Source organism: Lissotriton helveticus, chromosome 2_1 (genome assembly GCF_964261635.1).
Source record: "Lissotriton helveticus chromosome 2_1, aLisHel1.1, whole genome shotgun sequence".
Lineage (NCBI taxonomy): Eukaryota > Metazoa > Chordata > Amphibia > Caudata > Salamandridae > Lissotriton > Lissotriton helveticus.
The window spans coordinates 1,206,853,353-1,206,879,243 of NC_136059.1; the positions used below are offsets into that span (position 1 = coordinate 1,206,853,353).

The 25,891-nt window shown below is 44.0% G+C and overlaps 1 protein-coding gene across 1 annotated transcript in view; it reads right to left on the reverse strand.

Annotated features, from left to right (window-relative positions):
• DAPP1 (dual adaptor of phosphotyrosine and 3-phosphoinositides 1) overlaps positions 1 to 25,891 on the reverse strand; it is a 239,937-nt gene that overhangs the window by 16,480 nt on the left and 197,566 nt on the right. Inside the window, exons 8-9 of the mRNA XM_078676086.1 lie at positions 24,383 to 24,468; positions 20,127 to 20,214 (exon numbers count right to left, since the gene is read on the reverse strand). Of these exons, the coding sequence (XP_078532212.1) occupies positions 20,127 to 20,214; positions 24,383 to 24,468 (174 nt within the window). The remainder of the gene's footprint in view (positions 1 to 20,126; positions 20,215 to 24,382; positions 24,469 to 25,891) is intronic.

The following is a 25,891-nucleotide window of genomic DNA, read 5'->3' on the forward strand; positions in this document are numbered from 1 at the left end:
GCACCTGCGCTAAGTGAAGTACAATATTCCCTTGTTGACTCCTTGCGCTTACCCTGGCTTTTCCTTCCTTTTACCCTCCCCTGAACCTTTTTGCGCGCTTCTTACCGACTGCTAAATTTGAACCCGAGCTTGTTGCTGGAACGGCTGCATACAAGGAACCCCAATATCAAGATATTTGCAGGAGAGCATTCAGGTACAGAGAGTAAAAAGAGTAGCTTATATAAGAGAAAGAGCAGGTATAAGCAGACAGAGCCCTCACCCTATTCCTTTTCAATTCCAGCACTACGCTCCCTGTAGCAAGTACTACCAATTGAAGAGAAGCATTGCCCTGAGAATTTCTGGTAGGATCAGCTTCAGTTGTTCTATAGTAAATCCAGTAGAGCGAAGATAGTGTTCTTATGTCCCCTTGTTGTGTGCATTAGGTATCCCATCAGACTGGTTGCAGTGAACCTACACTTTCCTGTGACGACCAGAGGATACCAGCGATTGTCAAGGTTTTCTCTTCTCTGTCCACTTCCCCTTTTCCCCCTTACTAGTGAGTCTGCTTTTTAGCGGAGGCACTGGGAGGTGGGCATTTGGGACCAGTGTCCATACTGCTCCTGCGAAGGTTCTGGAGACTTCTGACAGGTGCGCTCACTGTGGCAAAGTCTTTGCTGTACGTTGCACAGTAACTGGCAAGACCAAGGAATGACCACTTCTGCAACATCGCTTGGCTGCCTTGCTTTTTTCAATGTGTCCACCTTGCTGCGATCTGGCCGCATTCCTTTTTTGGAAAAAATGTGTCCAAAGAATACCAGTTCATCTCGCCCCAGTTCACAAGTCTTCATTTAGCGTGAGCCCAGCCTGCTCTAGTTGGGAACATACTTCTCGCAGTGCCTTGTTATGCTCCTCATCCGACTTGCTGAACACCAGAATGTCATCACTGTAGCTCAGGCTATTCTTTACTGGCCTTATTACTTGTCTTATTGTTTCTTGAAACATTTCTGCGGCGGATGATATCACAAAACTTAGACGCTTATAGCTGAACAGACCCAGGTGCGTGGAGAACGTTGTGATATACCTGGACTGAGGGTCGAGCTCTAGCTGGTGATATCCTTTGCACAAGTCTAGTTTGGAGAACCGTCTTGTGCCTGTTAGGCAGCTGATCATGTTATCGAGGTGCGGTCCAGGGTGTCTTTCCCGTTCAATTGCTGTGTTCTGTACTCTCATGTCAACACAGCAGATGCGAATTTTGGACGTGTTTTTCTTTGGTACGGCCACTATTGGCGACACCCAGGGCATCGGTCCTTCGGCTGGTTCTATGATGTCCTGTTTGAGCAACGCTTCAATCTCTTCTTCTACTTGCGGTTGCAGCTGTATTGGCACTCGCCGGTAGTGTTGAGCTACCGGCTTTATTGCTTCGTCGATGTGCAGCATTATTTGGCGCCCCTTTAGCTTCCCCAGCCCCTGCAGTAGTTTGGCATACTCCTTTAAGATTCTCTTTTTTTCTGACATGCTATACGTCATCTTGAGCAGGCCCATCACTTGGGCTGTGACATTGCTTAACAGGCACGGTGCTGGAATGTCACCACTCAGCACATGAATCTCTTCTTTTGTCGTTTGACTTTTGTATGTTAGGTTCTCTGTGAATTTTCCCAGGTTGGTCACAGGCATCTCTGACCCCCATGTGAACACTTCAACTTTCGACGGTTTCAGCGCTGGCTTCACTTCCATCCTTTCATATTCAGACGCACACATGTTACATGTTGCGCCACTGTCGGGCACAAACCGTGCTCTGTGTGGTCCTACGTCTATGGTCACAGACTCCGTCTTCTTTATGGTGCTTTTGTCTACGAGGCGGATGCTTTCTTCAGTCTTGCCTTCATCTGTGGACATAGCAGCGGTGTCTGACATGAGGTATAGTCGTTCTACCTTTTCTTCTTCCCCTTCGTCTCCCGACTCTATTGAGGAACTTCGGTTTGCTGTCTCGACATGTCTGCTTGTCGTCATCCGCGGACTTCCTGGTCTTCCTCTTTCACCTCTAAACTGCAGCCCTTGGCATACACTGGCAAAGTGGTTGCTCCTGTTGCATTTCCTGCAGGTTTGGCCAAACGCTGGGCACGCGCCTCTGTGTGGGAATTCAAGTCCACATCTGTAGCATGTTGATTCCAGTTGCTTTCTTGTCGCTTGTTCATTTTGCCCCTTCTTCCAGTTGCTGATGCGGCTGTTCTCTGTCATGCGGTGTGCCTGTTCGATTCGTCGTTCTTTTCCCCGCTCCATTTGCTTTGCTTGTATTGCCGCTCCTGCTTCCGCCCTCGCTAGTGACAGGATATTCTCTAGTGATGTCGGTTCCTGCAGAATCCTTGTGCGGAACTCTGTCACGGCACCCTTCAATGATGCGCAGGCGAATTGCTAGTTCGTTATCGTATTTGTCGAACTCGCAGTGAGTTACTAGCTTCCTTAGTCGTGTCGCAAAATCATCTAGCGACTCTTCTGTGTTGGAATGCTATGGTGAAAGTGTAGCGCTCGAAATCAATGTTTCTTTGCGGATCAAATTTGTTTGTCAAGCCCTTTATTAGGTCTTTGTATGTTGATATCATTTTCTGGTAGGGTCACTAGTAGGTCATCTACTTCATCGCCCACTAGGTTGAGGAACAGACCTAATTGCTTGGCCTCTATTACATCAGTGGCCTCCATGTATCTCTCAAATCTCTTGACCCATCGCTCCCATCTTATTCCCACTTGTGGCTCTGAGAGGTTGAATGGGAGAGGTCTGCGATATTGGGCGCTCTGCCTTTCGCTCTTTGCCTCTGCCATTTCTTCTTTGTGTGTTCTGGGTGACCCTTGTGTTTTCTTCTTTCTGTCGCTTTTTATACCCGACTTTGTGTTGTTTCTTCTATTGATTGTCTCTTTTTGGCATCTCTTTGTGCCCTTTTTTTTTGTACTGTCTTGTATTATTTATGCTTTCTTGTTGTTTTCTTTTTGTTGCCCACTTTCCTTACTTCTTTTGTCCTTTTCTTTTTGTTTGGGCTTGTTTTTCACCCTCGTGGTGCTCTTTCTGGCACTTTCAATCTTTTTCGACTTTGCCTGGTCCCAAAATGGCCGCCGGCCCTTTCCGCTTTCCTATTGGTCCTTTTGCCTGACTTCAAAATAGCCACCGAGACCTTCGGGACCAATCCGAGCGTTGCCTGGTTTCAAGATGGCCGCACGTTATCCTCGCGCGCTGATTGGCTCTTTCTGCCTGTCCTCAAAATGGCCGCCGAGACTCTCGCGAGGGCTCGCGCCAACATTTCTTCAAATCTCGCGCTCACGCTCGGCGCTTACCGGGCATTTAGGATCTTGCTTCTGCAGCCGTCGGGTGGGCTCCCGTGTCGTTGCTTTTCACAGTGGCGCGAACCAGGGTGGGCTCCTGGCCTCGCTGTGATACTCTTTTCTCACACGACACGATCCAGGGTGGGCTCCTGGTTTGAAATTGCAAGGCAGCCGACACACACACGTGTGTTCTTCATCCTTCGTCGCCAGTTGTAGTATCGTGATGGCCCCCCAAGGATTACACAAGACTATTGCTTAATTCAGGTATGTTTATTTCCCATGGTGGTACAGCTCGTCTTGCGTCCTGCCTCTGGTCCCCTTCCCTTATGAATGTCTCGCCCCTGCCCCTTGACCGGATGTGGTGTCCGGTGTCCCCTCTACACATCCTTGACCCCAGGGCCCTAGTGCCCGCTGTCTGGGCATGACATCACCGAATTACTTTAAACAGGCTATTTTGACAGATTCAATTGTTCAAGGAGTAAGAGTTAGAAGAAAAGAAAGAAATCCCCAGTTTTGCGTACATCTTCAATAGTTTCCTCGCCCACTCCAATCCTATGCACGGTGTTCCGCTGCTTTTCATTGCAGAGGATATCAACTTTATAATGCCAAAGATGAGTGGGTTTTACAGGCAACAAGCAAAAAGGACATCATTATTTACTGGTGATTTCAGTTGCCTCAACGGTGGATGGCCTGCCACTTTAGTTAGGCATAAAGGGAATGTGCTAATTTAATCGAGTTTTTGAGCGTGACTAATATGTTTCCCAATAAGCTGTTCTAGGGTACAGCACAACAAGTGCCTATCTGTGAATAAATACAAGAGGGTTTTATGCGGAGTACAACACTGAACTTCTTGGAATATTTGTGTCCAACTTGTTGGGCATCATGGTCTTAATGTTGAAAGGCATAACATTCTTTTTCTCTAGCCCCACAGGGAGCCAAAACAGTGTAGTCTGATATTATATAATCTTACTTTTCAGAACTGCAAAGTTGATTTAGCTTCACCGATATACTTCTCCCATGAATAAACTAAAAATCAACCAAGAGGCTCACTTTGTACTAGATAATGTTACTTTGAGAATTCCAAAGTCAACATTTACTAAAGTTTTGTATGAACCCGTGTGATGCAACACAAAAGATCTCTTTACGTGCCATTTTAGAGGTTCTTGCTCAGGTCTAAATTGTGTTGCGTCAGCACCAACCTTAGTAAATGTGGGGCCAACTGTCTTGAAGAGATGTCAGGGCAATGGTCAGGTTTAAACGTCTTAAGCACACATATGAGCCGTGCTAAAAGGGAGATAAGTTAGTGTTGCAAATAGCCTCTTCATTTTCTTTGTATTCAACTGGCATATCATCGCTTAACCCTACCCTTTTATTTTCGGCTTTATAAATCTGATGCAGTGCACAGTAGACACTGGCTTTTGGGTACTTTCATTGGCCACAATAGTAGAGTACTCTTCTACTCACTAATTTGCTAATTTAATCGAGTTTTTGAGCGTGACTAATATGTTTCCCAATAAGCTGTTCTAGGGTACAGCACAACAAGTGCCTATCTGTGAATAAATACAAGAGGGTTTTATGCGGAGTACAACACTGAACTTCTTGGAATATTTGTGTCCAACTTGTTGGGCATCATGGTCTTAATGTTGAAAGGCATAACATTCTTTTTCTCTAGCCCCACAGGGAGCCAAAACAGTGTAGTCTGATATTATATAATCTTACTTTTCAGAACTGCAAGGTTGATTTAGCTTCACCAATATACTTCTCCCATGAATAAACTAAAAATCAACCAAGAGGCTCACTTTGTACTAGATAATGTTACTTTGAGAATTCCAAAGTCAACATTTACTAAAGTTTTGTATGAACCCGTGTGATGCAACACAAAAGATCTCTTTACGTGCCACTTTAGAGGTTCTTGCTCAGGTCTAAATTGTGTTGCGTCAGCACCAACCTTAGTAAATGTGGGGCCAACTGTCTTGAAGAGATGTCAGGGCAACGGTCAGGTTTAAACGTCTTAAGCACACATATGAGCCGTGCTAAAAGGGAGGTAAGTTAGTGTTGCAAATAGCCTCTTCATTTTCTTTGTATTCAACTGGCATATCATCGCTTAACCCTACCCTTTTATTTTCGGCTTTATAAATCTGATGCAGTGCACAGTAGACACTGGCTTTTGGGTACTTTCATTGGCCACAATAGTAGAGTACTCTTCTACTCACTAACCTATATAACCCTTGTCCTTGCCTGCTCAGAATGTTGGCATCTTCTGGAGATTGCAATGTCCTTCAATCCTCATATTACGGCTGCATTAGTTTTGAAGTGTCTGGTATTCATTTCCAACTTGCATCAGGATTTCTTTGAAGGCTTCAGAATGGACAGAAGCATTGACGAGTCTTTACCGAAGGAATATTGCTCAGTCCCCCCTATACCGAGCCTCCAGTGTCATTGAGCCATCACAGAGAAGGTAAAGTGGAAAAGTGGCACAAGACAGGCCTGGTCTCCAGATTTCTACATTGCTGTGGCTAAGCTAAGAAAACATTGGCAAAGCCAAGAAGCCACTCCTATGCAAGAGCTATTGGCTTTCCCAATATGTTTTAGCCATATTGTACACCAACATGGCTGCTGTTCAGCATGGCTAAAAGTTAGTGGGGTAAAGGAGAGTGGAGTGTCGTAAAGTGGAGAAGAGTGGAGTGTTAAGGAGTGTTGTGGAGAGGCATGGTGCGGTGCAGAGTTGACTGGAGTGTCATAGAGTGGAGTAGTGTAGAGTGTCGAGGAGGGAGTAGAGTGTCAGAGCAAAAGGGCATAGAGTGGAGTAGAGCTGAGTGGAGTAGAGTGCCAGAGTGGAGCAGAGTGTTGTAGAGTAGAGTGTCATGGAGTGATGTAGAGTGGAGTGGCGTTGAGGGTGTTGTGTACAGTGCAGCAGAGTGTTGTAGAGTAGAGTGATGTAGAACACATTAGACTGTTGTAGAGTGTAGTGAGAGTGGAGTAGTGTAGGAGAGTGGAATGGCAGAGTAGAGTGTTGTAGAGTTGAGTGGAGTGGCATAGTGTGTCGAGTGGAGTGTCAAATAGTGGAGTAGAGTGTCAAAGAAGAGTGGAGTAAAGTGGCATTGAGTGGCATAGAGGGCGTTGCATAGAGCGTCAGAGTGGAATAGTGTCCAAGTGGAGTAGAGTGTTGTGGAGTGGCATATAGTGGTGTAGAGTGTCATAGTGTGGAGTAGAGTTTAATGCAGTAGAGCATCAATGATTGGCGTATGGTGGAGTGGAGTGGCATAGAGTTGAGTGTTGTAGAGTATATTAGAGTTAAGTGGCGTAAAGTATAGTGGTGCAGAGTAAATTGGCGCAGAGTGCACTGGCTTTGAGAAAAGTGGTGTAGAGACCATTAGCATAGAGTGCAGTGACGTAAAGTAGATTGTTTCAGAATACAGTGAAGCGGCGTGGAGTGGTGCAAGGTAGAGTGCAGAAGTGTAGAATGACAGAGTGCAGTGACAGTAGATTGGTGTATAATAATAGTGGTGTAGAGTGCAATACAGTGGCATAGAAGTGAGTGGTGCAGAGGGTAGAGTGTAGTGGCATACACTAAAGTGGCATAGTGTAGATTGACGTAGAGTGCATTGGCATAGAGTGGTGAAGAGTGCAGTGGTGCATAGTAGAGTGCATTGACAGTCGAGTGGTGCACAGAAGATGCACAGTGGTGAAAAGTGCAGTGGTACATGGTAGAGTGCATGGACAGTGGTGCAGAATAAAGTGGCATATAGTGCAATGTTAGTTTGTAGTAGTGCACAGTAGATTAGAGTGGCATAGAGTGGATTGGACCAGAGTGTAGGGCCATAGAGTATAGTGGTGTACAGTGCTTTGTCAGAGTGCTTTGGTGCAGAGTGAAATAGAGTGGCACAGAGTAGATTGGTACAGAGTAGAGTGCAGTGGCACACAGCAGAATGGCAAAGTTCTGTGGCAGAGAGTGCAGTGTTGCGGAGTAGAGCATCAGAGTGCAATGGTGTGCAGTGGTGTAGTGCAGTGGCATAGAATGGTGCAGAGTAAAGTGATGTAGAGTGAAATGGTGTAGCTTAGAGTGTTGTAGAGTGCAGTGGCATAGAGTGTTGCAGAGTATAGTTGAGTACAGTGCAGGGGAGCAGGATTGATTGGTGTAGAGTGCAATGGTGTATAGTGTATTGGGTTTGAGTAAAGTGGTGTAGACTGCAGTGGCGTAGAGTGCCGCAGAGAAGAGCGACAGAGTGCAGAAGAGTGGCTCAGGGTAGATTGCAGTGGAGTGGCAGAGTGGAAGGGTGCAGAGTAGATTGTTTCAAAGTAGGGTGAAGTGGTGTAGAGTGCAGTGGCATAGAGTAGAGTGTCGTACAGTGCAGAGATCCATTGTAGATTAAAGTGGTTTAGAGTAGATTGGCATAGAGTGCAGTGAGCAGTGTGCAGCGGAGCATAGTAGAGTATATGGGTAGAGTGCATTTTTCATAGAGTAAAGAGGAATTTGGTTAAGTAGAGTGGAGTGGTGCAGAGTAGAGTGCAGTGACGTGGAGTGGCACAGTCTGGAGTGGAGCAGAGTAGAGTGCAGTGTTGTGGTGCTGTGTGGAGTGGAGTGCACTGGGGTAAAGTGGAGTATACATAGACAACACATCTTTATTTGAAATGACCTTTACATTTGCATATACATATAGTTTTGCTGATAAAAGAATAACGCACACAGATAATGTGTGGAAATGTCGTCACCTAGTGCATTGATTTGGTCGTTTTAAACCATTTGTTTCCACCACACTATAGAATTACCCAAACATTTGATATATTTGTGCTTTTCATATTCTGAAATATCTGCACAGTTCATTTACAAAAAATTGTACTAGAAAACAAAATAACATCGTACAGCACATCCCGAGCGGCCACCTAGAAAAAAATAATATCTTACATCCTTTCTGTCTCACATGGGTACCCATTAAGATTGTCCCATAAATCATCTCACTTTGAAGGCTGAGAAAGAAAAGTAAACACCAAGCTCCCTGGAAGATGGGTGCCTTTGAATACACAGCAAATGTGACAAGATAAAAACAAGATTTAGAGGCCTGTTTACAGAAATTCAGTACTGTTGGATGAATTCAGGAAATAGGGTTTGGGCAAGAGAAGGGCCAAACTCAAGCTGGATAGCCTAAAACAAATAAAGCCAGCAAATAGAGAGCAAGCACATTTGAGTTAGAAACCACAAAGCCAATGGTAAGCAATGGGCATAAAGCATTCCCAGGAAAACTTTCCAGAAGCCCCAAGATGCCGTTAGCAAACCAGACATCTGTTCTGTCTAGTAGGCTTCGACCTAAAAAAAGGTAATACATTGATGCCACATGCATTACTGCTGAATGGTCATTCAGTTATTAAATCTGGTAGAAGGAGGAAAACTCAAGCAATAAATGAAACTCTTGTTGCGCATAAACATATATGTAGGAATGCTAAAATAGGACCTACTGGGACACCCTCATTTCTGTGGGAAAGACTAACACTACATAACTGGCTTTGGGAACCAATTCAAGAGCCACACTTCGAAGTGTGAAGACCAGTGCTTAATTTATATTTAAAAAAAGGCAAGTGCCAGGGCCCTTGTCAGGAGGCCCCTGCAGCTTGCACCACCCATTGCTCCCAACATAATTGCCAATTACACTACCAACACAGCTACTAACCATCGCACTACTACTGCATGTCAAGTGAGGATGAGGAATGTGGCCAATGTCGGTACCACTTCACCACTTCGTCGATAACAACCAGGGAACATGCCGCGCTGTTATGCGGGCTTCTCAACGTGAGATCACTGCGGAAGGATAGACTCGACATATTCGAGTTGCTCACGGAGAGGAAATTCGATTTGTTATTCCTCACGGAAACGTGGCTAGACCAGTTTTCCGACTCAGAGGCTATTGAGGCCATGCCTGCGAATTACTCTATAGTCAGGCAAGATAGACCTGGGGGGAAGGGAGGGGGAATAGCAATCCTTTTTAAGAAAATTCTGGAATGCTCATTGGAGCCTACCCCGGTCGCGGAGAGCGAAACCGGAGCATTCACCCTTCAAATAAACGGGGGGATGGCTATAAAAGGCCTGCTTATATACAGACCACCTGGGTCTTGTAACAAGTTTAGGGAGAGTCTGCTAGAAAATGTCACTGAGGCAGCGCTACGCAGAGACAAATTTCTCTTATTGGGAGATCTGAATCTGCACCTAAACAGTCCAGAGGATAAAGGAGCTGAGGAGTTCTGCAGGGACATTCAAGCCCTTCAGCTTGAACTCAAGCTCTCAACTCCCACGCATCGTCTAGGTCATCTGCTGGACCCGGTATTTGCGAATTGGGGAGGGGTTCAGGTCTCCACAGCTGAGCCGATCCCCTGGACAGATCACTTTTTGGTGGTATTTGCTATTAATAGCATCAAACCTACAAAATACAACCAGGCACCTTTGAATTATCTAAAAAGGAAGTGGGCAAAATTCTCCTTGGAGGCTTTCAATGAAGCACTGACAAGGGAAGGACAGCCTGGAGGTGAGGATATTGAATCGGCCGTTCTCAACTTGAAACGGGCGCATTACAGACGCGTTAGATCAGACAGCACCACTCTGCCATATATCTGTGGACGGCCGCAAGGTAAGATCTGCACCATGGTTCAACGGAGAGCTGCGGCGGACTAAGGCAGAATGTAAGCGTGCTGAACGAGCCTGGAGAGTATCTTATGATACTCAGGCCAGGGAAAGGTTCCTAGAGAAAAGGCGTCTGCACCACAGACTGATTAAAAAGTCGAAGGCGGCCTTTTATGCAGGGCAAATTTTAGGGGCGAAAAATTCTGCTAAAGAGCTCTTCTGTATCTACAAGTCATTGACTACTATTGACTCGTCTGCAGATCCGAAGAGCTGTTCGATCGAAACGTGCGATCGTATCGCCAATTACTTCTCCACCAAAGTCGAGAAAATCTATTCGACCTTCCCCACTTCTCGTTCCATGGGAACTGAGCTTGAAGTAACATCAGATGGCATGGTGAGTTCGGGGCTCCTCACAAATTTCATCACTCCTCCTCCTGAGGAGCTAGTCAGGACATGTCTTTCAGTTAAATCTGGCTCCCCTTTGGACCCGGTGTCTCCCAAGCGGTTGGGGGACAGCCTGGGAGTCCTGGAGCCTTACATAAGGCATGTCCTGGATATCTCCTTTAAGTCAGGAATGCTACCCGAGGGGTGGAAACAGGCGGTCGTGCTCCCCCTCCGAAAGAAAGCTCACATTGATTTTGAGGTGTTGGAAAACCTGAGACCCATCTCACTACTTCCTTTTCTGTCCAAAGTGGCTGAGAAGGTGGTAAACACTCAAATTATGAGTCATGTAGAGGAGGCGGGTTTGCTACACGACACGCAGTTCGGGTTTAGACCGCGTCACTCCACTGAGTCGGCCCTTCTAATGGCAACAGAACATCTGAGACAGGGTGTTGATGAGGGGCATACCATGGCCTTAATCCTACTCGACCTCAGCGCGGCATTCGACACTGTAGCACATTCAACCTTGCTACAGTATCTGAGCAAGGGTGGCATCGCTGGCACCGCGCTGAGGTGGATTCAGGCATTCCTGACGGGAAGGAGTTTCCAGGTCAGGCAGGGTGATTGTTACTCCAGTGGGGTACCTTTGGGCCAGGGCGTGCCTCAGGGCTCGTCCCTGAGCCCGACCCTGTTTAACCTGTATGTGGCGCCTGTGGCATCTATTGTGGAGAGCCATGGCCTCCAATTGGTATCATATGCAGATGATACGCAACTGGTCATCTCCCTGTCGCACGCGCCCTGTCTTGCTGCGGATGGCTTCCGTTTGTGCATGAAAGATCTTGCAGACTGGATGGCCATGAACTGTTTGAAGCTCAACGGCAGCAAGACAGAGGTGCTGGTGGTAGGGAGAGCCCAGTCGGCCTGGTCATCGGCCTGGTGGCAATCCTGTCTCGGGCCAACCCCCACCCCCTGTCAGGAGGCAAAAAACCTTGGCGTATGGTTTGACGCAGGTCTTACCTTTGGGCCCCAGATCAATCGTGTGGTCGGCGTATGTTTTGGGATCCTGAAAAGACTGAGGAAAGTCCTTGACTTACTGCCGTTGGAAGCCCGCCAAACTTTGGTACATGCTCTGGTGACCGCAAGGCTGGATTATGCGAACCTGCTGTATCTGGGAGCGCCGAGTAAAAGTGTTGGCCGTCTTCAAGTGCTGCAGAATGCGGCAGCACGTTTGATCCTTAGGCTACCTAAAAGAGCGCCTTCAAAGCAGGCATTGCAAAAACTACACTGGCTGCCTGTGAGGAGCAGAGTCGAGTATAAAGCCCTCTGCACCTGCCATCGGATTCTGAATGGCAGGGCACCTCGACCTCTGCAGAGGCTGATCGAAGCTTATGAACCTGCCAGAGCGCTTAGATCCGCGGGCGGGGGACTGCTGAGGATCCCTAAGGTGAAGAAGGCTCGCATGGGAGGCAGATCCTTCAGGCACCTAGCACCCAACCATTGGAACAAACTGCCAGTGGCTCTTCGCTTGGAACCAGTAGAAACTAGGTTCCGAGCCAAATTAAAAACCCACCTCTATGTTAGATAGCAGGCCCGCGTGGCAGCCCCAGCTTTTCTGCTTATGCCCTCCCACCGTTAGCGCGGGGAGACGCCGGTGTGCGTAACTCAGCGCTTTACAAATGCCCCTATTATTATTTATTATTCTGAATATTCCAGGCACTCAAAGCTGTAGTAAAATCTAGCTTGGGAAGCATGTAGCAATCATTTTAATGGATATTGTATTAACAAACTACTGTTGTTGTGCCCATCTGTAAATTAGACAAGCAGTGTCACCATATGACAGACTGTCATAAGTGCCTGTGTTGAGAATGAAGTGCCAGTGCCACAGGCTCAAATGAATTACAAAAAACAGGGGTCCCTAGTAGTTCAGGGATCTTTCGCAAAAATGATAGACATACGCTCAATGGTATGTATGACCTTTGTCCAGCCGGACAGGAATTTTAATTAAAGTGATAAGCAAGAATAAAGAGGATTTTTTACACAGTGGGTGCAGCCAGCAACCCACAGGGGACAAGACAAAACAAGGGGATGGGGTTAGAACGAACAAGGCGGTCTGTATACTAGTAGTTCAGTGAACAGACAAAAATAAATTTTAGAAGCATCATTGTATACAATTTATACTTTTCATTTTACATATGACGCTAAAATGTCGACGACGTTTCGATGCCTATTGTGAAATGAGTGGCATCATCTTCAGGACAGAGAATAAAAAAGCTTGTCTTGAAAATCTTTAGGTAATTTTTTGGCCTACACATATATTTATACATACAAATTTTCGGAAAAAAGGGGGAGGAAAAATGAAAATCAAGGGTAAGTACTAGCATGTAACATATCTGACCATCCAAAACAAAAGTGTGTTTTCCATGTGCAACAGATGGCAATTAAAATCAAGTGAAGTCACATGCGATTTCCGGCGCAGTGGGGGGACTGGTAGGGGCGTTGCATGAAATAAAATGAACGAATTGTTTTACAGTTACTGTGCCCAAGTATATACAAGAGAAGCACGTGAAGTGAAATGACGCGGTTTAGGATCATGGCGTTTCATGCCGTCAGTGCCGGGCGGGTCTGTAATGCGCAAATACGTCTCACTGCATTGAAATGAAAGGTGACGTGCAGGTTGATTTGGGGCCATTGTTTTCTGGACACTGTGCACGGATGGGGCGGGTACCCGGGCAAGCTTATTTAAGATTCCGCGGTGAAGTCTCGAGTGAGATAAACATGCTGCGCAGTAGTGAACAGACGGTTAAATGACATGCTTATCGTACGAATTACCAGATTTAGGTCCAAACATTGTTTATTTCCAGGGGGCGGTGCCCAATATCAAGGGACATATGGTGGGGTACTCAATTATCTGAGCATTTTCCTGCCAAAAAGCGGGTAGAGAGGGGTAAATACGAGGGTTAAAGTGAAAATTGAATCGCATAATAAGTACACGCAATATAATTACCAAACCAGGGCAAGAAAGCCTCTTCCTAGGAGACCGGACCGATCGTGTCTCACTAGGGAAAATGGTTGAAATTAATTTATATTACAGTTACAGCTACTGAAGGGTTTTAAACTTCATTGATGCTCAAACCGAGCTCTTAAGATTTTTCAGAAAGATCAGACTTCACAGTTTTTTTCTGTTGAACCCTACCCCCATGAAGCATTCGAACACTCCTTTCAAATCACCATCGAAATGTTCACCTACCGGCAGCATGGTCCCCCCGGAAATACCAACCTTTGAGAAACTTGTTCTCAACGACCTTGCCGCTTTAGAAAAACAAAAATCATTTATTCCGTACAATATCACAATTGAAGAAAAGAAAGCCCTGACCACCTTGAAAAATAACCCCTCCATTGTAATAAAACTAGCTGACAAGGGAGGGGGTATTGTGATTCAGGAGATGGATAACTATAAAAATGAGATCCATCGCCAACTCGCTAATACCGAACACTACTGCAAACTACCACGTAATCCCACAGAAGAAATACAGAAACTGATTTCCGAGGTTACCAATGATGCCCTAGAACAGGGATACCTTTCCAAGAAGGAACATGAGTTCCTTAATACTAAGGCTCCCCGGGTACCAGTTATCTACTGCTTACCCAAGATTCTCCACCTGGTCGCCCAATAGTCTCGGGGTGCGGCTCTGTCCTGGAGCCCCTCGGGCACTATATTGACTATTTTATCAAACCATTTGTCCCTGAGACCCTGTGTTATATCAGAGATAGCATGTCTATGATTAATATGGTTGAGGAATACCCGTTTGATCCCACATCCAGCACCATGTGCACGCTGGATGTGGAATCTTTATATACCAACATCCCACAATACGAATCACTACGCGTGATTGAAAAAGTTCTCAACACACGCCCGCGCCCACACAATGTTCCGTCTCTATTTATCCTCCAATTATTGGAGATTTGCCTTACCAAAAATTTCTTTCTATTCGAGGGACAGTTCTATGGACAGGTACGCGGTACATCTATGGGGGCTATTTTTGCTCCCAACCTGGCAATTCTGTACATGGATAATCTAGAGACATCCTGTATATTGACCGAATCAAATCCTTTCCACAGTGGCATTGCCCTGTGGAAACGATACATTGATGATATCTTTATGATATGGAGCGAATAATTTGAATCAATAACACACCTATTACATTGGCTAAACAACAACAGTAACGGCTTGAAATACACACTGGCCACGAGCAAAGATTCGATACCCTTCCTGGACTTAGAAATCAAACACACAGAGGGCCGCTTGACCACCAGCCTCCACAGAAAACCGACTGAACGAAACACCTTGCTGAACTATAGCAGTCACCATCCCCGGGCCCTCAGAGACTCGCTCCCATTCTCGCAATTCCTCCGCATACGCAGAAACTGCTATTTTAAACAGGACTATTTCTCTGAGGCCAGAACCCTGAGCAACAAGCTCAGAAATAGGGGATACCCGCGAAAGCTAGTACGGCGTTCTCTCAAAAGGGCTTGGTACTGCCCCAGAGAAACCTTGCTAGAACCAAAACAAAAGAAAAATCAGGATAGACTTGTGTGCGTGACCACCTTCACCCCAGCTTCCAATGCCATAAGGAAAAGTGTCCTTAAACACTGGCCTGTGTTAAACGCAGGTACATTAAATCTGGAGCACCCTATTTTTGCCTTCAAGCGAGCAAAAAACGTAAAAGATCACTTGGTAAGGGCATCCCTACCACAACCTAACCTAAAAACTACAATCAACGATGCATGGGGTTTACCGGCACTAACAGGCCATGTTAAATGCGGTAGCTGTGTAGTATGTGACTTTACCATTGAAGGAAAAACATTTACCTACGGCACAATCACCTTTGAGAGAAAGCACTTCACTAATTGTAATTCTTCCAATGTAGTGTATGCCATATTTTGTCCATGTTTGTTGATATATGTCGGTCAAACTAGCCAAAAGGTAAAGTTGCGCATCGGACAACACCGAAGCAGAATCCGATGCAACACCCCTAATGCTCCCCTCGTTGAACATTTTAAGGACAAAGGCCATACTTAAAATGACTTAACTTGGACAATCATCACCATGGTAAAACCACCACCTCGGGGAGCAGATGTATCGCAATTATTGAATAAGGAGGAACTTCATTGGATATTGCGTACCAACAGTATCCATACAGGACTTAATCGCCTTGAAAATTGGGCATCCCTCCTGTGATCAAATGAATCCTTGAACAATTTTATCGTAATCCTTACTTCCTTCAGGCCTACACAAATGTATCTTGATTTTATTTTGTGCATCTTTGTAAATACGTAACCATGTAAATATTCTGCATAATATAAATGTCACTTAAACTCACCACTTACCCACACCAAAATGTCCCCCACACTGTCCGAAACCCACGCCAATATGGCCGCCTTGCTGACCATGCTGAGTCCCTTGTCTATTTCCAAACACCACATGCTGAGTCCCTTGTCTATTTCCAAACACCACTTTATCTTCACTTCACTCACGAGCACTCCAGCGATCCCCGCCCATCTGAGCCCAGAATTGCCATCGAGCAACCCAACCAGGAAGTAAGTACTCGCTAAAGCGTAGCTCTCTCGCCTCTTCCTGAAACTTTAAAACCCTTCAGTAGCTGTAACTGTAATATAAATTAATTTCAACCATTTTCCCTAGTGAGACACGATCGGTCCGGTCTCCTAGGAAGAGGCTTTCTTGCCCTGGTTTGGTAATTATATTGCGTGTACTTATTATGCGATTCAATTTTCACTTTAACCCTCGTATTTACCCCTCTCTACCCGCTTTTTGGCAGGAAAATGCTCAGATAATTGAGTACCCCACCATATGTCCCTTGATATTGGGCACCGCCCCCTGGAAATAAACAATGTTTGGACCTAAATCTGGTAATTCGTACGATAAGCATGTCATTTAACCGTCTGTTCACTACTGCGCAGCAGGTTTATCTCACTCGAGACTTCACCGCGGAATCTTAAATAAGCTTGCCCGGGTACCCGCCCCATCCGTGCACAGTGTCCAGAAAACAATGGCCCCAAATCAACCTGCACGTCACCTTTCATTTCAATGCAGTGAGACGTATTTGCGCATTACAGACCCGCCCGGCACTGACGGCATGAAACGCCATGATCCTAAACCGCGTCATTTCACTTCACGTGCTTCTCTTGTATATACTTCGGCACAGTAACTGTAAAACAATTCGTTCATTTTATTTCATGCAACGCCCCTACCAGTCCCCCCACTGCGCCGGAAATCGCATGTGACTTCACTTGATTTTAATTGCCATCTGTTGCACATGGAAAACACACTTTTGTTTTGGATGGTCAGATATGTTACATGCTAATGCTAGTACTTACCCTTGTTTTTAATTTTTCCTCCCCCTTTTTTCCGAAAATTTGTATGTATAAATATATGTGTAGGCCAAAAAATTGCCTAAAGATTTTCAAGACAAGCTTTTTTATTCTCTGTCCTGAAGATGATGCCACTCATTTCACAATAGGCATCGAAACGTCGTCGACATTTTAGCGTCATATGTAAAATGAAAAGTATAAATTGTATACAATGATGCTTCTAAAATTTATTTTTGTCTGTTCACTGAACTACTAGTATACAGACCGCCTTGTTCGTTCTAACCCCATCCCCTTGTTTTGTCTTGTCCCCTGTGGGTTGCTGGCTGCACCCACTGTGTAAAAAATCCTCTTTATTCTTGCTTATCACTTTAATTAAAATTCCTGTCCGGCTGGACAAAGGTCATACATACTATTGAGCGTATGTCTATCATTTTTGCGAAAGATCCCTGAACTACTAGGGACCCCTGTTTTTTGTAATACGTTACTGCCCAAGGTCCCTAGTGCTATACCTTTGGGTTCCCTTGTTTTGTATAAAATAAACAGGCTCAAATGAAGCACTAGTTTGGACTATTTCATACTGGAAGGTCGACTTGCCAAGAGCAGAAATGGTAATCTTTGAATAACCTAGATAGAAGGTCATTTTGCTAGGCTGAGCCGCTACCCTCATCCAGGTCATGTTTGCTTGAAATGAAAAGCAGTTATGACATCTGCTCCTTTTTTGTGGTGAACCATTGAAAGCTGTGTTTTCTTCCACATCCCAATGACAAACCTCAACTTGTACCCATGAGAAACCTCAACCTTGTACAAAGACTAGTAATATGAACATTTTCCCTCCGTAAATACACTCATGCAATAAAAAACCACGAGCTTTCCCATCAAGGTACGGTGTGCTTGCTTAAGTCTTAAAGTGAATTCTTACCACATAACCTTGTAGAAATAGAATTTGCAAGGAATTTCTGATTCAGCTTGTGCGTACTTCCAAAGGGTTTCCTGCCGCAGCACAAGCACCCATAGAGAAATGGGAGTTTGCGATCGCACCATGTGTGGTCGCATCGTAATAGGGGATGCTAACCGCCGACCAATGGTCGGCTGGTTCTCACACTGAGATGGTGTTGTGCGGACGCAAGTCTACCCAACATCGTAATAGGCCCCTTAATGTTATGTATTACAGTAAATTTGACAAGAAATACATGTAACTCTGGTTCCAGATGTACATTGGTTTCTTGTGGTAGAACAAAGCCTATGTTTCACAAAATCACAGGCGATATGACCACAAAATACGGTTGTGCAATGTACAAAAGCCATTTTGTGAGTCAGAAGGGCCTCTCTGCCTCAGAATTGCTTTTGTGACCCTTTCTGAATCACAAGTAGGAGGTGGCATTCTAGAGGTATCCCTCTCTTGTTTGTGAGGTGCAGAGGTATGTATCAGTGGTGATCGCAACTGCAGTTGTAGCTGGAAACTATTGACCAGTTATCGACCACCGAGTATCTGATTTCCAAAAAAGAGACGCTATCTCTGTGGGGCATCTTCCTCTTTTAGGCATAGTGTCGACAGCCTCGGGTTGAGCAAGCAGATGTCGACTTGCCTGCTTAACCCAATGTATTCCTCAACAGGAAACTTATTTTTAAAGTAGCAGCTGTCCCTGTAATGGAATCTGGCAGTTTGGAAGAAGCATCCATCCTTGTATTCACAGTCAATCAGAAGGGGCAATAAACTGTGACCTGCCAAATTATTATTCATTAAGCAGGTAGTTTTAGGACCACCACCCCCATCCCTGGATGGGAATTTTGTAGTGCAGCATATTAATATACAGGTCCATCACAAGATTACATGCAGGTGACAAAAGGTTGGAGATCAAATTGTATCCACTGTATGCAACCTTCCTGTATTGTACCTCAGGCCCTTATGATTTGATTTCAATCCTATTGGTTTACTACTGAATATTCTCATGTGCTTGGAGAGGATTCCAATGCTTTTATACATTGAGCAGGTTTTAGGAAGGCACTGTCCTACAAACAATCCTATAACCCATTTAAACCCAATTTTGTTTGTGTGAAGGAGAATCTAAACTCCCACTCAGCACTCACAATCATCATGATCAAATTCATTATCCTGCACGTGTGAGACTCATTAGGTTAACTTTGCAATTTAAATGAACGTAAATTGAATAACGTGTATGTTAAAGGAATAGGTTATGAAAATAATGATCACTTATATGACTTTCTAATGAACTAAAAAAAACTATTAGAATTATGGGGCTACTGAGCTTCATTAGTTTCTTCGCATGTAATTCATTCCATGTCCAAAGTAACATTACCTTTTGGCCCCCAAGTGCAATCAGGCTATTAATCCCAATTTAGGTATAAAGTTGGTCTGTGCACGGATTGGTATTACAATTTGTGCAGAGTTATTGTACTGACCTGGCAGTTTTCCAATCCTAATTTCACCAAGGAAATACGGATCAACTTTGTGAGTGGAAAAAGTGTAAATGTTCCAGCTCAAGACTTCCAGGAAACATGTGGTACTAATGCATACTCCCCCTTCAATAAAGTGATTGGTAAATGTTATCATTGTGTGTCTGATTGGCAAAACATTTAGGACCTGTTTCACAGAGCTAACTTACACTTTTGTGTAAGTTTATGATTTTCTGCAATTCACAAAAGGAGTTTTAAGAGTAGTATTGAGACACAGTACATAATAGAATCTTAAGGTGTGGAATGTGTTGAGGTCAGGGATGGAATGGACGAACTGTCAGGAGAGACAGTTGGTCAGACTTCGCTGTACGATGAGGTGTATTTAATAAAGCTCCACTTACCTTTACCACTTGTTGGCTGTGTCACCCATGGAAGAACACCACAGGTATCTTTACAACTGTCCGCACTCGTGGCGGAGACTCACAAGATTAAAAGATACGCAGTCGTAAAGATACTCCTCGTAAAATTGCTTTGTGAATTGCAAAAAAGTTGTAAACTTTCACAAAAGTGTACATTTACCTTTGTGAATCAGGCCCTCAGTGCGCTTAACTGAAATTTGGTGAACAAAATTGAGTGTGTTTGCTGTTGACAGATCTAAATTCACATAGTCAAGATTTGCTGAAATTTCGTAAGCACAATTTCCCCGTTATATAGGAGAATACATTACTAATGTATGCATAATTTTCCATTATATTAAGTGTTAGTTACTAGTAGGAACTAGAGTTAGGCCAGTGACTATTGTAAATGCAGGGAGCACCCTCAAAGTTGTAACTTTGGGGATATTTACTGATATTTGCAATAACGTGGCCCATTCCAATCGTACTCAGTTTATATATCAGATAGGTACATGTAATTAATGATATTTAGCAAGGGAAATGGCAAGAAACGTCCCTGTTTCTGTGGGAATTGGGGAAAAGATTTTCCTCACAGAAAAAAAAAAGATTTTCTTTGTACAAATAATAATTATTACTGAACTTACCATTTTCCATCGTAAAATTTTAATCCACTCGTCTGCCTCTGCTCCTGTTTTTGCACACATGTAATACGTCCGAAGTGGAAATACTAAACTGTTAACACAAGATACAGAAGAAAGGCCCAGATGAACCAGGGTTTTGATGTCCCATTCTAACAACATATTATAGGTACTATTCTTGTCTAGAAGTTGAGTTTGAACTCAAGATTGAAAGCAGCACCCTAACTTTATGAAAATGATAAATAATTGTATTACATTGGTAATGGTACACATTGCACCACAAGAATGACAGTGCAACAATAATAATCATGTCCATTTGAAATTAAACATTCTTTTCACGATTACGCAAGAAATAGACTTTAAAATTCAGTTTAGATCAATTGGCCGCAAATAATCCTAGTTATAAACAGGATACAAAAGTAAATACTAATTCAAAAGAATTGGGAAGAAATTCTGCAGCTACCAATGACATATAATACAAGTTCGAGTGACTTGAAAGGTGCTGATAATTACAAGGATCTGAAGCAGAAATATGTAACTTCTAGTGTCACTTTTCTGAGTGTTATCAGTTTTAGAACATATTAGTTTAAAGCGATTTGTGGATCTGCACAATACTGTCCCGATGTCATTAATAATGTTTCAAAATAACATTCTTAACGCAGTAACATTTATTAAGACTGTTAAAAATGAAAAATTAAATTACAGTTCCTAAAAATAGTCATCTATATGTTTTTGTGTATAACACAGGGAGAACATCTTACTCCCCAACTTTCTTTTTTGTTCCTAATTTAACTATTTTGAACTTGAGACACGAATTCTGGTGCCTGCCTCTTGGCTTCCTCAGTAAGCCAGTACGTGGCTGTTTCCTCATTTTCACACAGTGCAGGCAATGTAAATGCTCCTCTAATCAGGGGTTAGAGGGCCTCTCAGGCCACTGGGCTTAGGTGCACCTACACCTGCTGCCCTTCTGGTAGCTACACCATTGTTGTCCATGGTGGCACCATTTTTATTTATCATATTGTCTATCTGCCGCGAACCTATATCGGCACCAGCATATTCAGTGACGACTGAAAGAAATTAATCCTGATCTGATCCAACGTTGCCAGACAACATTGCTTTTCTCTATACGAGTAATTGGCTCTATTCTGAAGTGTAACAAGATGAACCAAAAGATAAGAATAATTTGAATCCGTAACCTGGGGTGCTTCATTTAGGGTGTCTTAGAAGTACTGCTTTATAATATGATGTTTTGGTCTATATGCAAGGTTATTTATTGTAACTTCTTTAAACTAAACCCAAGATTTAAAAATATTTTTTCCTCCGTTAATCTTGTAATAATTGTGTGACATAATTATGCAGCAGAGACACCACACCCAACGATACTCTGAGCAGACAATAAATCACATATACCCGACTTGAAACATTAAATGACTTAAAATGAATTCCACTTTAATACCCCATAGACCCTATGGAGAAACAATCAGCCAGCAGCAGCTGGAGTTTAAAAACACACTAGAGAATCCTTAATCAGACTTTATTAAATTGCCTCTTTGTTGAGTGTGTGTATTCCCCTCACACGTCTGTCTGCATCCCCTGTACCAGTTTAAGACTTGTTTGTGGACCACTGCAGCCAGAGTTACATAGCAAGGTACTGTATTGAGTCAGTCCTGTCAAGTATCACGCATCAGTCGTGACACTAACGCATTTCAGTGCGGTGCTCCGCATCACCGCACTGAAATGCATTGTCACGCTTAATGCATTGTGGCTGAGCTGCATGTTAAGTGCCGCCTACAATCTGTGTGTGTCAGCTGTCAGTGCAGTGCGCTGCCTGTAACCTGCCTGTGCGCGCTGCTGCCGCAGTCTTGGGGGCTCCCAGCTGAGTTAGCTAATACCTGGAGGGCAGTGCTACAATGTATCTTCTTGGGATTGTTGATTCCCGCGGCGCCGCACAGCTCTGAGTCACAATGTCCGCCTGCCTGGCGCCACTGCAGAGTAGCGCTCAGTAGCTACTACCGCGAGAGCTGTGGCACAGTCAGATTGTGGGACACAATTTGTGGGTTTGGTGCCATGGGACGTCACGTTCCGGCGCATTAGATTAAGGGGTATGAGAGAGGCAGTTCGCATCATGACGCGGTCCACAGTGCAGCTGCTCGCACCAGCCAGGCCTGGTCGCCCGCAACTCTGTGGGCCAATTATAATTGCGTATTGCATACAATAACAGCCGTTGCCTGCCGCCGAATTTTATAAATTAATTTCATAGCCCGCCTGGCCGAGGGAGAGTGCAATGGACAGGGCGTTATGGAGTGAATCAGTGACTCACTAATCGTCACTGTCGGATGCAGCGGCCGCCAGGACTCACTTAGGAATGAAAAGCCGGCTGCGGCATGGTGCACTGGGCAGCAGGACCGACTAAGATGGATTGCTGTGGGGGTAGCTTGCTCACGGCCCGAGCAAACCAGCTGAGCTGTCACCAAAGCGCCAGTAATGGTGGCTGAAGGTCAACAACTGAACAGTAAGTAGTACGTTGTTAATGTTTGCCAGCCACTTGCCACCACCACCCGAATGTGTGACTGTCATAAAGTTACATAAATTACATTTCCAATTACTTCATTTTTAGAAAGATCACTTTCTAAGTGGAGGGAAATAGAACTATTATTCCCCTGTTAATGCGAGGACAAAAGGGCTGTCTGCAACTCCTTTTCCTCTGACACACCTTGATCTCAGCCGTCTGCAACTGTACTCCATTACCCCCCTGCCATCTGTAAAGCACGCTCCTCCGTTCCCAACTTATTCACTACACCCTCGGTCCTAGACTTCACTGACAATTCACTGTTACGGGACTGAACCCTTAACTGGTCTATGCCCAGCCCTGGTTCGGACTGTACGTTTCCAATTTTCCCGCTTCTAGCATTTGCGATTTTAAAGAAGTTTTATGCCCACTTTTGCGCTCTTGCTGGGTCATGTGTGAGCCCTCTTCTGCAACCCTTTACCCCAAGTTCCAACTTGGCTTCTTTTTCTTACTGTTGTTCAGGCTGCATGCGAGTTCGAGACCTGTCTGTTATTGGCGGTGGCACGTTGTATGTAGTCTCTTATGCATATATTATTTGCGCTTACTGTGTCTACTGCCCCCACATGCAGTGATGGCTCGGTCCTGTTATTTACCGTAAGTTACCCGCAGCTTTTAACTCATTGGGCAGGCCCAGCAGAGAATCACATTTTTAGCTGCTTCAAGGTTCCTTGTGGATTTAAGTGCTTCCGCCTCTGAAACTCATGCTAGTGACTCTGAGTAACTATGATAATTTATTAGCAGGCAGCTGAGATCATCTGCGCTGGTGCCTCTCCCATCCTCTTTGGTACAGTCTGGTCTCACACAGCCTTCCATTTCTGTTGTTTACAGCAGCATGAAGATGATTTTAGAGCTTCGTGTTGCTCAATTAATATGTGTAATTTCTGATATTTACATGTTTCCCTCATCTTCATTGCTTGATTTTGCCCGCAGGAATGTGTCACTCAGTCATTGAATGTCACTCATATTTACACAGAAATGATGGCAATGTCACACATAAGCAATCGGAAACCTTGGCAGCTATATTGAGTAATAATGTAGATACAAACATCAAACTACTATTAGGTTACCTGAGCTTGACCCACAGTTCGTAGACTTGGCCATAGAAATGCATTGCCGCGAATGTACGGGATAACAAGAATTGACCTCATACATGAATCAGGGTGTGTAGGCTAGGGAGCCATATTGTTAACGGCAGAAAATCAATTTGTCGTAACCATACATTGAGGTCACATTTTTTATCCTTTAATACCAACAAGCTCATGGTTGAAGCATTCAAAAACATTCATGGACTGTTTGTAGATGGACTACAGGGAAGATCACATGCACTTTATGGTAGAGGAACGTATTAGGTACTGGTGTAAGACTGAAGTGTTAGGGAGAATAAAGAACTAGGGTGCCCAGGTTATCCCCTGGCTAGACAAATTACATAATCTAACAGGAAGTGCTGTCATTAGCATGTTACACAAGAAAACCTACCAGCATAAGGTGAGCTGTATTGATGTGAGCTTCACAACCAATATGCTTCTGGTCTCTGTGCTAAAGCCATTTTGGTCTTGACAATAGAACATCTAAAACTGATGTTTTCTGGTATGTTAAATCATGGAGTGGGAACCTCTGTTGGGAGGGCACCGTACCAGCATGTGGAAGGCTGTGCGAACATCCCTTCTGGAGTTGCCTACAAAGAAGTACTTACCAAAAACAGTTGACTCTATCCTGCGAGTAATCAAATTGCACTGCTGAGCATTCCGTGAGGTCCAACGTTCGAATGGGCTCCGATGACTAGAAAATAAGATCATGTTGGGGTTACTAACTGGCGAGTCAATTCATCTGTTGGTCTTTACAGTAACCCATCCCACAAAAAGAGTTTGAAATCTATTGACGCATTGCAGTCATTTACAAACGCTTCCCACACTCACAAAATCTAGTCTTACGGACAACTTCCCTTATAGAACATACAAATCGTAATCCCACTTATTTACATTCATTTCTGATGTTTGTCTGTTTTTTTTAATCTTGGGAATGCAGTCTCCACCTCTGAAAAACTACACATAAAATTGTAAAAATTGCTTTCACTGCCTTCCTTCACAGATGCTGTGAATATTGGTGCACTTCCTCCCCACACGTTGCACCACTTAGATTTCAAATATTCAGATTTATGTTTAGAGGGGAGGGGAAAGCATAACAAATGTTTGTGAATATCCGCAGTTATTTCTCAGTAGGTTATCCACTGATTTGCATTGATTTCCTGTAACTGTTTGCTCTAATACTCCCCGAGGAACACCCACTTCTGACCACCTAAGCCCAACTTTCAACTATGAAAGTTCTACACACTTTGCAGAAAACTCCAAGTACAGTTATCCAAAGCAAGTTAATAAAACAAAATAGTGGACATATGTTTACATTAGAAATCAGCCTCTACAAAAAAATAATGCACTACTAAAGTGCGTAAATAGAACCTTGCATAGCATTAAGTGAATAAGTTCTAAAGAAACACTTAGACCGTACCACCTCAATCGAATCCTGGTAAAAGGAGATTCGCCTTATAATTTTTTTACCTTTCAACAATCAACGGTCATTTCTTCTAAGCAGATACAGTGCTATATTTTCCCAAAGAGTGCCCTAAAGTTGGTATGGTTTATTGTGGTTTAAATAAAACAAATAACACAAGTGCTTACAGTAACGCAGAGAGCAATACCTGTGCAAGTTCAAGGAGTCCCATAAAAGTTAGATTGCCGTACAATGTAAATGGCTGCTACCAGTCAAACTAACCTGGGGCTGGTTCTGATGCTAAAAAAGTCCATGCCAAGATCTATGCAGTGTCTACATTTCAGAAGCGCTCTACACGCAGGGACTCAAACAATAAGCGAATTGTATCCGGTATTACTATTACCCATGTTATCATTCCTGCAGAAATTCCCTCAACGCAGCTAAATCGCTGGAGTAATATCACTAGCAGTTTAAGCAGCTCTTACAAAACAGTTTTAAAGGTAAAATGAAATCACAGGTCCTTGTTAGTTTCTGTTCAGTAAACCCGTAAGATGCTAAGAATATAAAGCTTTTCCATTGTTAACACCATTCCTCTGACATATTTTATTGTCATTTTTTATGTCTGTCATTTCTTTATGGAAACATTTTACTTTTTTATTGTTGTACTACCATATGTCTTGTCTGTACCTGCGAATTAGTCACATTATTTTACTTA